The following is a 13,344-nucleotide window of genomic DNA, read 5'->3' on the forward strand; positions in this document are numbered from 1 at the left end:
AGCTTCTATAATGCCATCTATTCTAGATCGACGCGAGGACGTGGTACTCGGCACTACCAAGAACCGATTCCTCATCTAGTTCATCTGAGCCCTTAAGAAGAGACTTGTCCATCTTCTCCTTGAGTTCTTCGGTAATGACATCCACGTCGACATCGAGGTACTCGCGCAGGAACTTGCCAACGTCAGTGTTCTCAACGTTGCCTCGGATAGCGTCAGTGCCCGGACCGCCAGAGCTGTAGATGTTGACATCGACGGCCGTGTGGCCGTGGGTGCTCCATCCGACATGGGCCCGCAGGGAGATGAGGGCCGAGAAGAGAACGAGAGCGCTCTCGGGGTGCTCGGCGATGGTGGTGATCTCCTTGTCCGAGGCGTTGGAGATACCAAGGCCGCGGATGATGAGCTCCTCGTTGATGTACTTCTTGAGCTTCTCCAGGTCCTTCTTCAACTCAGACTCAGACGCAAGATGGGCGTGGAGCTTGGCCGCGAGCCACTCCGCCGAGGCGGTAGCGTTGGCAAGGACCTTGGGGTACCAGTTATAGACTGGGAGGTGACCGGGCTCCTGGATGGCGGTGGCGAGACCACCAGTTTCATGGTCGCTGGTCGCGACAAGGACGGTTTCAGTCTTGCTCTGCTTGATGAAGTCGAGAACGGCCTTGAAGGTCTTGTCGTACTCGAGGACCTCGTGGACCTGAGCCGCCGGGTCGTTAATGTGGCCGGCGTGGTCGATCCTGCTGCCCTCAATCATGATGAAGAAGCCCTTGTCGCTCTTCTCGGTCGCCTTCTCAAGAGCGCGAAGAGCAGTCGTGGCCATCTCACTCAGAGAAGGGTAGATATCGTTGAGGTTTCGGCGGTCAATCTCAAAGGGAATGTCGGAGGGTGCAAAGAGCCCCAGGAAGGGAAGCTCGACGTTCTCGCCGCCCTTGAGGGCATCAAAGCCAGAGCGGCTATCGGTGTAAGTCCAATTGTGCTTCTCAGTGGCAAGCTTTATGACGTCCGTGTCGTCGGCTCGGCAGCTGCCCTCAGTTCCCTTGGCGAGGTAGTTGCATCGACCACCACCAAGCATGAGGTCTACAGTTCGTCCAAGGGCGCCCTCGCCGATCTGCTGGAGAGCGATCTCGTCCTCCATTTCTCGGACCCTGACATGAGAGTTGAAACACGCAGGTGTAGCATCCTCGATCTTGGTTGTAACAACGAGACCAGTATGGTATCCGGCGCGTTTCGCAGCCTCGAGCACGGTTCCGCAGGGGTCGTGGTTGGGCAGGACGGCGATGGCACCATTGTAGCTCTTCTTGCCGCAAGAGAAGGCGGTCGCGCCGGCAGCGCTGTCGGTGACGAGGGAGCTGCTGGAGCGAGTACGGCTGGATCCCCAAAAGTGCTTGTCGAGGGTCAAGACGTCGTCGTGAGGGAGGCCTTGGACGAACTGCCTGTAGCTGCGAGTCAAGGACAGCGGCGCAGGACCCATGCCGTCAGAGACCATGAAGACGAGGTTCCGCTTCGCCGAGGAAACATCGCGGTCGTGCCTCGTCTGCTGCTCGTGCTGGGTCCAGACGGCAATGACGATGACTGCGGCGGTGGCTACAAGAGCCCAGACGAAGAGGCCGAGCTCGCGAATGCGCGAGTGCCGGACAGCCTTGCGATTATCTGCGTCATCGGAGCGGCCGTGACCGGACAAGAGAGGGTCGCTTTCGTTGGCCTCATAGAAAGCCATTGTTAGCTAAAAATCTGCGTAACAGTTTCGTGATACAGAGGAGTAAGACAAACCATGGTTAAGAATGACGGGCCAGCGTCGAGAGTGAGGTTGATAGAGGGAAGAGTTTAGAGCTTCGGCGAGGCAGCGAGCGATAAGACGACCGCCCTGGTGGCGTCTCAGTAAAGTAAAGTTCCATCAGGCAGGGCGCGGGACCCGGAGGCAACAGGGGACCCTACAGGGGTCTCTACCGCATGGGGCCGCTAACGCTCACTGGGGTGGACACGCTGCTCCGGAAGTGACATCAGTGGTTCACGTGGGAGGGACGGGAGAGGGTTTCATTTGCTCCGCTGCCGGACCCCAACCAGCCGTGTCTCTGTTCCTCCCAAACACAACCAATGAATACTTCTCATCTTGACCACGGGAGCATATCTTTTGACACATGTTTGAGATCATGGGGATTGCTGTTTTGCCCGTTGCCTTGGGGACATCTCTGATTCTCGTCCATCTGCATGAACTAACTCTCTTTATTAGGTCTATGACTGCACCTGACTCTCTCCCTCCATGACTGACTCTTCTCTTGCTTCGTCGAAACTTTATATTGACATGAGAAAAAATTCTACCTCGAGTGCGGCCCGTCGTTTCAATAGCCTATTGCCCCTCCCGACGACCCGACACCATCTCATGCAGCAAGCTTCGGGCAGACTCCACACTGAGAGAATCCATTCGAATGGGTCTCTCAACGAGACATGCTCCTATCACCTCGCGATTTCCAAAGAAACCCCTCACCCAGACGATGTATCCCGAGTTTTGGTGTCAAAGTTGCTGCTCAATGAGGGCGCTTCCTGAAGCAAGAGGTTGCGGACTCTCCCGAGTTTGTGGACGGTCAAGCGACCGATTTCGGCAAACCTCAACAAGTCACATACGATCCCAGTGGATTGCTAATGGACCAACATTGATGAAATGGATCCAATAGATGCTCGAACCTTAGTGACATTCTGGTGCCACGGACGGGGGGCTGTGGTTCTCTCGTCACGCTTTGAGGGACGGATAACCACGTTGCCTCTCGGAGCGAGTGATGACGGCTGTCAAACCGGTTCGCACAGGAGAAAGTTGCTACACACCCGCGAGTAATGGTGGGGAGATCCCAGAAGGAAATGCATGAAGCTGTCTCGTTCGTTTAAACAAACCCTCCCAGTCGTGGATTGTGCGTTTGTGAGTGATGGATGGCAAATCAACTCTGCAATCCGCAGCAAGGCAAGATGATGCCGGCTGTGTTGACTGCAATCGAGATCCCACTGCCTCAAAAGACGTCAGCCATCAGCATCGCCATGTCCTATGCCTATCCGAGCACATTTGTCGGGACACAGCGCAGCGAAAAGACCGAGAAAGCCACCCCCGACCAAGATGCCCCCATGTGCGGCTACATCTTGTTAGTGAACCTCTGCGGATGTTATGGCGGCTTCGAGTTTGATACGTCCTGCGACCGGATCTTTGAAGAGCTGAACAGGATAAACGATGCCGACGCCTGGGGCTCTGATACCATCAACGAGCTGCCCTTCTCATTCCCCAACGAGTGCGTTCCTGGCTGGCACAACACGCGCTTCATCATGACCTACGGGGTCTGTTGCTCTCAGTGGTGGTCTAATTGCCCTTCGGTTACGGTTCCTGGCTACCCATGTCTTTACTGCTACCTGGAGGACGTGTAGCATCGAAAAAGAAACATTGGCGATTGTACGATACTGGTGAAGATATTAAACGGAATCAGCTCACGCTGAAAGGGGCGGAGTTTCAGGCGTGACAGGTGTGTTAACTTGGCGTTTGGAGACAGGAGCAGTCGTTTCGAGGTTAAGGTGGGTTTGGGGGCGTTATTCAGACAGGTTATGGATGTTATTTACTTACGATGTTGTCAGGGAGATAGGCATTCATCGGAAAATGCCCCCCTCAATACGGCAACACATTCTTCAACTGTTGCATATTGCATTCTGTCAGCTTGATATGTGGTGCTGGGGCCATTTGTGCTCTGCTGAACACGATCGACCGGTCAGAAATGGTCGAAAATAGTTCCGCCGGTTGTGTTATACGACACCAGACGTTTCCTAAAGTCTGAAGTAGGGCCGTTGTGACGTTGTGCCGGAGATGAGATATATGTCAGAGACGAGGATGGCTTCAGGGATGAAGAGAGGGTTGTACATTAGAGGAGCTGAAGAGTGGGAGGTGACATGGAGGTTGTCCCCGTTGGGCCGGCTGCAGGTGCCAAAGGTCATGCCCCTTGATTGTACTGGGTGTTTTGAAACGTCCTACCAATGAGGCCGTCGTGATAGGTATTCAGAGACTACAAGTAGGAGCACGATATGCTTTTGTATTATTAAGTCTTCTTAATATGTCCACGCCGCGATAGCTTACGCTCCCTTCATTTCCCCCGCCGAGCCCGTAATAGACTAAGTAGCTTCCTTGACCTCGACCTTTATACCATGGCGTCAACCTGCCCGTAGTAGCCGCTTAGGCGATTCTTAAAGAAAACCTTGTCCTCACTCCTGTTAGACTGCGCTATAAGTAATCCTCTTTTTCGCCTATGAAAACCCCTAGACGCGAGTTGACTCTCTTATACCGAAGCTCTTTAACTTTTACGCCTAGATAAGTCTTTTAAATATCACCTTAACCCGCGGTCTCTGTATTAATGGCTGCCCTGGAATTTGAAGAATTTTCTTACTGGGATAGAGATGGTTTTCTTACCGGTGATGATGTTTCCGACGCTAAAAGCCTTGCGCTATGGATATAATGCCACTGACCTATTTAAATGCTTCCCGTTAAGGGGATAATATCGATATCGATCTCGCTATATAAGATCCTACCACTGGAGGTCCCTTCCCAGGAGGTAATTTTATAAATATTAAAAGAAATTCCTTAGCTTATTTCCAATAAAAATTCTATTATCTTTAACAACCACTTAACTTTCAGAATGACTAACCTGCTGATTTGCTGCCCAGACGGCAGATTGTGGGCTGGAAATGCTTGTTCAGAAGCTTGGCCAAAGGCAGCATGTAACTGAGCATCGGCGATTGGCGTGGGGAATTTGACGCCCAGGTCCATCCCTTGGAGCGAAACACGCAGCGCAGTAACGTCATAATTGGCGATGACTTCCAACAGGGGACGGATAATCGGCTTCGAAATTCGAGACGAACAACTGGCACTAGCTGAGCCGAGCGACGCCTGAATCATTCCCGCTGACATTACCTGGTCGATTTCGCTGCTGGCCGCTGACGGTGGCTTCACGTCTGGATGGTCGAGGCCCCAGCCAATCCCTGAAACCAATCTTGGTGCTGACGGGACTGGACCTGGTGTTCCCCTGCGTCGCGACGCTCCATGGATCCATGGATGCAAGGCCAGCACGCAACGCAACCCAACTTTACCCTTGAATTTATTTTCGGCTTCGTATTACCTGATGGACATAAACGGGTCTTTTCCTTTTCACCCCTTTCTGCCCACTTGAAGAGGTTCCTGGTCCTGGTCCTGGTGGCTTGAGCGGCTGCTGTAGATTATCCTTTCTCCTCCCAGTTAAACCTTGGATCTTGAGCCTCTCCAATCTTCAGCACTTGCTCTCTCCTTCCCCGACAACATCATGCCTCAAGACGACGAGGACGAAGGCCGCCCGAGCCATTCCTCCAACACCAACGTATCCAACCATGGCGACGACAGCAGCGATAGCCGCCATGTTCGATACAACCTCACCGTCGATACCCAGAACCTCTCGCCGCCCCAGGCCACTCCCAACAGACCTGCGCGATCCGACACTGAGCTGCATCGCCAGATGACCTTTTCGCCCTCGCTGCTACGTCGCCGAGTGACTCGCGCCCCGACCTTTAAGACTGTCGAGGACTACGATGAATTCGATACCACCTTCAGCGCCCGCCCTGGCTGGCAGCCCGGCTCTGAGCCTGGCTACGACCCAAAGCTCCCCGATGGTGGACATGCGTCAATGCCGACTCTGACAGCGCCCTGCGAGATCTCCGTCATCGACTTTTCGCAGCAGGCCGTGCTCAAGCATCACTTTGATAACGAGGGCTTCATCAACTTTCTGGAGCTGCCCAAGGAGGATTGGGTCAAGTGTCGCTGGATCAATGTCAATGGGCTCAGCTGGGATGTGATACAGGCCGTGGGCAACAAGAAGGGGCTGCACAAGCTGGCGCTGGAGGACCTGATGCAGATTAGGAACCGGACAAAGGCCGATTGGTATCCCAACCACGCCTTTATTGTCATGACCCTGCAGAAGCTCGTCCACCTGGTCGACGACGACGACGACTCGACCGATACTAGCAGCACCTACTCGAGCAAGTCATTCCACGCGCTCAGGGGATCCATTAGGGAGCTCTGGAGGAGCCGCAGGTCGTCGGACCCAGAGAAGGATGCGCCGCCTCATGGATTGCGACCTCAGGATGTCACCACAGATCTTCAAGAGACTGGCATGATCCGGACCCTTCAGCGATACCATGCCTCTGGGAACGAGGCGCGTACCGAGTTCATGGAGAATCATTCGTCCCTCGCGCCCTACCAGATGGCCATCTCAGCCGAGCAGGTCTCCATCTTCTTGACATCGGACAATACCGTCATCTCCTTCTTCGAGGTCTCGGCCGGCGACATTGAGCGCCCCATCTTTACGCGCCTCAGCACCCCGGGTACCATCCTGCGCGAGTCCAATGACGCGTCCCTGCTATGCCAGGGCATCATTGACGCCATCATTGACCTCGCTATTCCCCTGACGGCCGTGTACACGGATATCATTGCCGATATCGAGATCGACGTGCTCACGGCGCCGAGCGTCACGCAGAGCAAGAAGCTCTACATTTGCATCAGCGAGATCAACAAGATGCTCAGCTTCCTCAACCCCATCGACAATGTCGTCAACGTCCTGCGCGACCACAAGACGTACATGACACACGATCAGGCCCAGAAGGAGCTCGGGAACGCCGGATCCGGCGTCATTATCACCCCCATGACGCACACGTACCTTGGCGACGTGCTCGATCACTGCATCATGATCACTGAGTCCCTTCAGCAGCTCAAGCAGTCGTCGGACAATTTGATTGATCTCATCTTTAATACTATTTCTGCTGGGCAGAACGAGTCAATGAAGCAGCTTACTACCGTCACCATTATCTTCTTGCCGCTTACCTTTATTACTGGATTTTTTGGCCAAAACTTTGACGAAGAGACGTTTCCCGATCTTCACCATCCTATTTGGTATTTGTAAGTTGTCATGTCTCTCTATATCCCCAAATACATGCTAATGACTATGACAGCTGGGCCTGTGCTGTGCCTACCGTGGTCGCGACAATCCTGATTCTCATGAGAGAGATGATCTACAACTGGCTTGTGCGCATCGTGCAAAGGAGACACATTGTCACGCTCAGAAAGAAGAAGAAGAAGAAGACGAGGCAACAAAAGATCAAGCTCAAGGTCTAATGGCCTGGATTGTATACTTAGTTGCAGCATTGGATGATTTGATGATACCCAGACGTTGAGAAGCAGACCAGGATATTTCCTGCTCAGGGGATATAGAGGCCGGGCCGGCATATACACTTGATTCCACAGACTTGTTTTGGCTTTTGAATCAAATTACTTGGATTGAATTTCTGGCTATGGTACCTGATAATATCTATCTACTATGCTGACAATTGTTATTGTTGTTCATCTATGAGCGCCTGAGCCAGAGCCCTTCGTTCGACGAGGAAGAGGAGCTGCTCTCCGAGTCGACGGCATAGTTTCCAGCGGAACCAACCTCCATTATCCCCTGGCCGTCCAAGGCCGTTGTAGAGAGACATCCTCCACTTTGCTCTGCCCTCTTGAGTGCGTTCCAGTAATGGCTGAGGGCATGGTCGAACGAATGCGCCAGCACTGCTTCCATACGATCCTTGGGTTCCATCCTCTCAACTTCCGCAATCTTCTCCTCGATGCTTGTCACCGCCGTTCTGAAGCGCTTAGCGTCAGAAGCCACGGCAAAGAGGAAGAGACGTCCAAATAGGTGCAGCCAATACTGCATGGCCTCGCGCTGGGGATGCCACAGGCCATAGCGGAACACCAGCTTCGGCTTCGTGTCTGGGGCGAGGTCTAGCGCTACCGTCATCTCGCCGGCAGTGTTCTTGAGCATGCCGGAAAGCTCGGGCAGCGTAACTGCGCTCCAGATCATGTGGATGCGCTCCTGGAGGAGTTGGTTTTTCAACTGGGGGATGTAATTGTCCATGATTTCCGCCTCAACTGGGAACTCAGGCCGTGACAACGCCAAAGTCCGCTCGCGCTCATCTTGGTGAAGGGAGCCCTCTTGAAGGAATTTGCTTGGCCTCATGGCAATGTTGGATGACTCTGTAATTGGGACATAGTGACTGAGTTTCGGGTCCTTGGTATCAGGTCGCAGGGCGAGGAGAAGCTCTGGCTCCAGGAGCCAGACCAGCGTGAGCGCCTTCTTGGCGTCTGTAAGGTCGAAGCCTTCATGCTGGAGGCTCATGTATACGCGGAGCTGACATGTCGAGTTACTGTGAATCTTGATGTCGGCGCGAAGAAGGCCTAGGACAGTCTCCATTTCGATCTTGCCCCTGAAGGGGGAAATCGGGGCCATCCCTGCCTGTGCGGTTCCTCGTCCGAGGTCTTGATCTCCATATCGGTCTCCTGGGAGGATGGACAGCAGCGAAGTGTAGGGACAACGGAGACGAACTCCGACCCAGTCGTAGTCTTCGGGGCTACTAGAGGTAGCAATAGCGTTGCGAGCTGGAGTGAAGAGCCAGTAGGCCATACGATGGTCACCACCGCTTGGCTCTTCGCCCTTGACTGGCTTTTCTATAGTAAAAGCAAGATCATCCGGAGCCGCGCTGTCGTTCTTATATGCAACGGCGCCTTGGACGCAAGGCTTGCTCATGAGGGTGCGGGCGAGGTGCTCAGCGCAGTGCTCGACACATGCCGCTGTGGGATTGGACTCGGCGGCAGGACAAGCCCATCGGGTATGGCCGTCAGCTTCTGCTGTGTAAGTCTGGCCGGACTTCTTTTTGGCGACGAGAAAGTCGACTTCGACGCTCCACTCGACGAGGTCGCTCCAGTTGGTGCGCTCGGAGTGACCAACGAGGGTCTGTGACGAGGAAGGAATATCCAACATTGGTGGTCTGTATACCTTGAAATACTCTGGTCGGGGTGGCGGTCTGTGTTGATCTGGGGGGATCGATCAGGGGCGCCATCGGTGATGATAAATATAAGATGGGTCTGGGACTTTCCTTCACTCTCGGACATGAGTCGCTGTGAAGCCATGCTGTGAAGAGCGACGAACAAGGACGACGGAGATGCTGAATCAGGAATATTGTATGGAGCTAAATATGTACTGAGAAGATGTTGAAGAGATAGTGAGAAAGGGGGAAAGTGCGATTCATTGTTCCCTTTATGGACGTGATGCAGAGTAACAAAGGCGGGAAAGCAACTGATCAATGAGTTGAATACACCTCGCAGACTCACATTAGGCTCAAGAATGGCGGTGACAAGCAAATCGTCTGAAACCACCGCTTCTGTGAATATCTGACATGCAAGCCTGTGAGAGACTGTTGCCAAGACAGTAGAGAGGGATTGCCCCATGAAACAATCACGGGCCGATGGATTGCTTGTCCAACTTGTGACTCTGTGCCATGTTGGTGAGGTGTTACAGCTGCGGAAGGCTGTTTCTCAAAAGAGCTCTTTTGCAATCGCGAGAGATTTACTCTAGTTGACCAAGTAGAGGAATGTCCCCTATTCGGGAGTGTGTGTGTGAGCACTAGTCTATCATGAAGGCAATCTTTGACATGTTGTCCGCTACGAAAAGCCGGAAAAGATATCAAACTTGTGGATAACGGCAGGATTGCCTTGTCGTATACATACATGATATCAAGACAGCTGTGTAACCAAGGCTAGGGTCATCGGGACGAGCTTTGTGTGACATTTAGGGGCTGGCTTTTTATAGTAGGCAGCGGATGCACGTGGATGACCGGGCTACCAGAAATATCAACTGTCGCAAGAAGAAACAATCGCAACGAGAATGGCACCTGGTGACTCTATTATGGTGAGATATGTGCACAAGTGACGAGCCCCGTTGCCCGTCCGATGCATGGTTGGATTCCTAGACATTCTCACCATCATTGCTATTGTACCCATCTAGCTCCGATAGTGGCCAAATTAGTACAAATCGTTTAAAATATGCCTCAATAGGTAATTGACTAAATTCATCAACCAAACAATACCTGCCAGCTCGAGGTGATGGTGTTGAGGCCATGAGTGATTACGTAAAGCGGGAGCTCAAGCTTGGGCCGTCTGGAGCCTGCAGGCAGCAACACCCATTCTCGGATCACCAAGCCCCAGCTGAAGCTCACTTGTTTACATCAGTGGAGCTTACAGTCCTTCTTTCTTCCTACATCCAACCTATATATACCCCAACAAGGACAATGTGAACGCCCCAGATCTTGGATGATTCTTTTGCGCTTTTCGCGTTAGTCTTCAAGTCTGGGTGTTAGCAACGTTCCTGAGTCAATACTCCGCTCATACAGCCTGCGCACTCTCATCATGGGGAGCCAGCAAGAACAGAGATCCCAAACAGAGGAGGCAAAACATGAAGATGAGATTCAATATGGCACGGTGGGCATAACCCAGGAGGAAATGGAAGAGAAGTGAGCCCATCTCTACCAATTTGTTTTTGCATTAATTAACATCACTCAAGATACCCAAACCGCCCAAAGAATCACTCAAAGACCCTAGTCTTCTCTGAGCTGTTTCGAGAATTGTTTAATCCCTTAAGCGAAAACAAGAAGCAAAATGCCACCGGCGCAGGCCCTAGAAAGGCCTTTAGAGGTGTCAATAAGCTCTCACCGCACGAGCAGCGACGACACATTATCGAGCGCTTCATTATTCGATGGCGCAAAGAAGTCGGTCCCGATTTCTACCCTGCCCTACGTCTGATCCTCCCCGACAAGGACCGCGATCGCGGTGTTTACGGCCTCAAGGAGAATGCCATAGGAAAACTCCTGGTCAAGTTGATGAAGATCGATAAGAGCTCTGAGGATGGCTACAATCTTTTGCACTGGAAGCTCCCTGGTCAAACAACTGCCTCTCGGCTAGCTGGTGATTTTGCTGGACGATGTTTCGAGGTCATTTCGAAGCGCCCGATGCGCACAACCGTCGGCAACATGACAATCGCCGAGGTGAACGAGCAGCTGGATAAGCTTGCTGCGTCTACAGGAGAGACAGAGAACCTGCGTGTCTTTGAGACTTTCTATAACCACATGAACGCTGAAGAGTTGATGTGGCTTATTAGGATCGTCTTGAAGCAGATGAAGGTCGGCGCCACCGAAAAGACCTTTTTGGACCTCTGGCACCCGGACGGCGATGCCCTTTTCAGCGTCTCCTCGAGTTTAAGGCGAGTATGCTGGGAACTTTCTGACCCCGAGATCCGGCTCGAGCAGGATGAGGCCGGCGTTGCCCTTATGCAATGCTTCCAACCGCAACTTGCTCAGTTCCAGATGCCTGCTTCTTTTCAGAAGATGATTCAACTTCTTCGCCCAACGGAGGAAGATCCTGAGTTCTGGATCGAGGAGAAGCTGGATGGCGAGCGCATGCAAATGCACATGGTTGAGGATAAAAAGCACCCTGGCGGCCGGAGGTTTTGCTTCTGGTCGAGAAAGGCCAAGGATTACACGTACCTTTACGGCGACGGACTTCAAGACGAGAACTCAAGTTTGACACGGCATCTCAAGAAGGCTTTCGCATCAGGTGTCAAGAATCTGATTCTGGACGGCGAGATGATTACCTGGGATATGGGTGTTGACAAGATAGTCCCTTTCGGCACTCTCAAGACGGCTGCTATCTCAGAGCAGCAGAACAAGTCGGATACGGACTCAGCTGGTCACCGTCCCCTATTCAGGGTCTTTGATATCCTCTATCTCAACAACAAGCCCTTGACTCAGTACACCCTCCGAGATCGACACCGCGCTCTTGAAAAGGCCGTCAAATCTGTTCATCGACGTCTTGAAATCCACAACTACACCAGCGCAACAACTTCTGATGCTATTGAGCCACTTCTCCGTGAAGTTGTTGCCAACGCTTCAGAGGGTCTTGTGCTCAAGAACCCTCGCTCCATGTACCGTCTGAACCACCGAAACGATGACTGGCTCAAGGTCAAACCTGAATACATGTCTGAATTCGGCGAGTCCCTCGACTGTGTCATTATCGGTGGCTACTACGGCTCAGGGAAGCGCGGTGGAATTCTTTCGAGTTACCTATGTGGTCTACGAGTGACACAAAATCACATCCAAGCTGGCGCAAATCCCGAAAAGTGCTTTAGTTTCTTCAAGGTTGGAGGTGGATTCCGTGCCGAGGACTATGCAGAAATTCGACACCGAACAGAAGGAAAGTGGATTGAGTGGGATCAAAAGAACCCACCTTCAGAATACATCGAGCTTGGTGGAGGTGAGCTCAGACAGTACGAGCGGCCAGACATGTGGATTCGTCCCAAAGACTCGGTCGTTGTTTCAGTGAAAGCAGCGAGCGTTGGCCCCTCAGACCAGTTTGCTCGTGGATTCACTCTGCGCTTCCCGCGATTCAGGCGTCTCCGTTTGGATCGGACATGGGACACTGCCCTCTCCCTAGAGGAGTTTCAGGAGCTTAAAGACCGAGTTGACGAAGAGTCAAAAGAAAAGGCCATGACGGTTGAAGACAGAAAGAGACGGAATCCCAAACGAATCAAGAGGGAGCTTGTTATAGCTGGAGAGGATTCAGCGCCGGTCGAGTTTGAGGGCGAGAAGACGAAGCTCTTTGAAGGGTTGGAGTTTTGCGTTCTTTCTGAAGCTCTGAAACCCTATAAGAAGACAAAAACTCAACTCGAGACCATCATCAAAGAAAATGGAGGCACCATTTCCCAAAGAGCGGCACCAGGTACAAACATGGTGCTTATTGCCGACAAGAAGGTGGTCAAGGTGGCGAGTCTCATGAAGGGAGGAGACGTGGACCTTATTCGTCCCAAATGGATCAAAGACTGCCTGGAGCAGGATTTGGGACAATTCCTGCTGCCGTTTGAGGAATCACACTTGTTTCACGCTACAGAAGCGATGAAGCGCGCGGCGGAGCAAAATACGGATCAGTTTGGAGACAGCTACGCTCGAGATATGTCTATCGACGAACTCAAGGATCTGATGGACTATATGCCCAAGATTGAGGACGGGGAGCCTTTCGACAAGAATGAGTTTCTACAGCAGCTTGAAGAACACGGCAAAGATCTGGGCAACTTGAGGAGCTTCATTTTCCGGCGCTGTGTGGTGTTGTTCCATGGGGTTGAGATTGGTGCCAATCGGGTCTCTCGGTTGAAGCACTTTGTCAAGTATGGTGGAGGAAGTGTCACCGAGGACGCAGGCGACTTATCTGTGACACACGTCGTGATAGAGGGAGGAGATCCAATGCAAGTGGGTGAGACGGCCGATATGGTGCGCAAGGAGCTGAGCTCTAGACGCACACAACCGAGGGTGGTAAATGGAAAATGGATCGACGATTGCTGGAAAGAGGGCACATTGCTTGATGAGGAGCAGTTTGTGGTTCCATGAAGAACAATGGGTATTTAACAAGTGTATACTACCTAGCCTTTATGTTTATTTATGCCTTGAGGA

General features: G+C 52.4%; 4 protein-coding genes and 1 pseudogene across 5 annotated transcripts, besides 1 other annotated feature; 3 read left to right on the top strand and 2 right to left on the bottom strand.

Moving 5' to 3' along the window:
- Positions 1-22: 22 nt before the first annotated feature.
- Positions 23-1,764, bottom strand: NCS54_00834900 (Alkaline phosphatase; the record flags this gene model as incomplete). Its single annotated transcript, XM_053153738.1, has 2 exons — positions 23-1,714; positions 1,762-1,764. The coding sequence occupies 2 exons, from the start codon at positions 1,762-1,764 to the stop codon at positions 23-25; spliced, it is 1,695 nt and encodes a 564-aa protein (XP_053009713.1).
- Positions 1,765-3,018: 1,254 nt separating this feature from the next.
- NCS54_00835000 (Hypothetical protein) lies at positions 3,019-3,396 on the top strand (the record flags this gene model as incomplete). Its single annotated transcript, XM_053153739.1, has 1 exon — positions 3,019-3,396. One exon carries the CDS (start codon positions 3,019-3,021, stop codon positions 3,394-3,396), a length of 378 nt encoding a protein of 125 aa, XP_053009714.1.
- Positions 3,397-5,264: 1,868 nt separating this feature from the next.
- NCS54_00835100 lies at positions 5,265-7,150 on the top strand (annotated as a pseudogene). Its single transcript has 2 exons — positions 5,265-6,934; positions 6,988-7,150.
- Positions 5,265-7,150: a sequence feature.
- A 229-nt stretch (positions 7,151-7,379) lies between these two features.
- Positions 7,380-8,831, bottom strand: NCS54_00835200 (Hypothetical protein; the record flags this gene model as incomplete). The annotated part of the gene is made up of 1 exon (XM_053153740.1): positions 7,380-8,831. The coding sequence occupies one exon, from the start codon at positions 8,829-8,831 to the stop codon at positions 7,380-7,382; it is 1,452 nt and encodes a 483-aa protein (XP_053009715.1).
- Positions 8,832-10,255: 1,424 nt separating this feature from the next.
- On the top strand, positions 10,256-13,281 carry NCS54_00835300 (DNA ligase; the record flags this gene model as incomplete). The annotated part of the gene is made up of 2 exons (XM_053153741.1): positions 10,256-10,359; positions 10,410-13,281. 2 exons carry the CDS (start codon positions 10,256-10,258, stop codon positions 13,279-13,281), a joined length of 2,976 nt encoding a protein of 991 aa, XP_053009716.1.
- Positions 13,282-13,344: the final 63 nt, after the last annotated feature.

Source organism: Fusarium falciforme, chromosome 6, assembly GCF_026873545.1.
Source record: "Fusarium falciforme chromosome 6, complete sequence".
NCBI lineage: Eukaryota > Fungi > Ascomycota > Sordariomycetes > Hypocreales > Nectriaceae > Fusarium > Fusarium falciforme.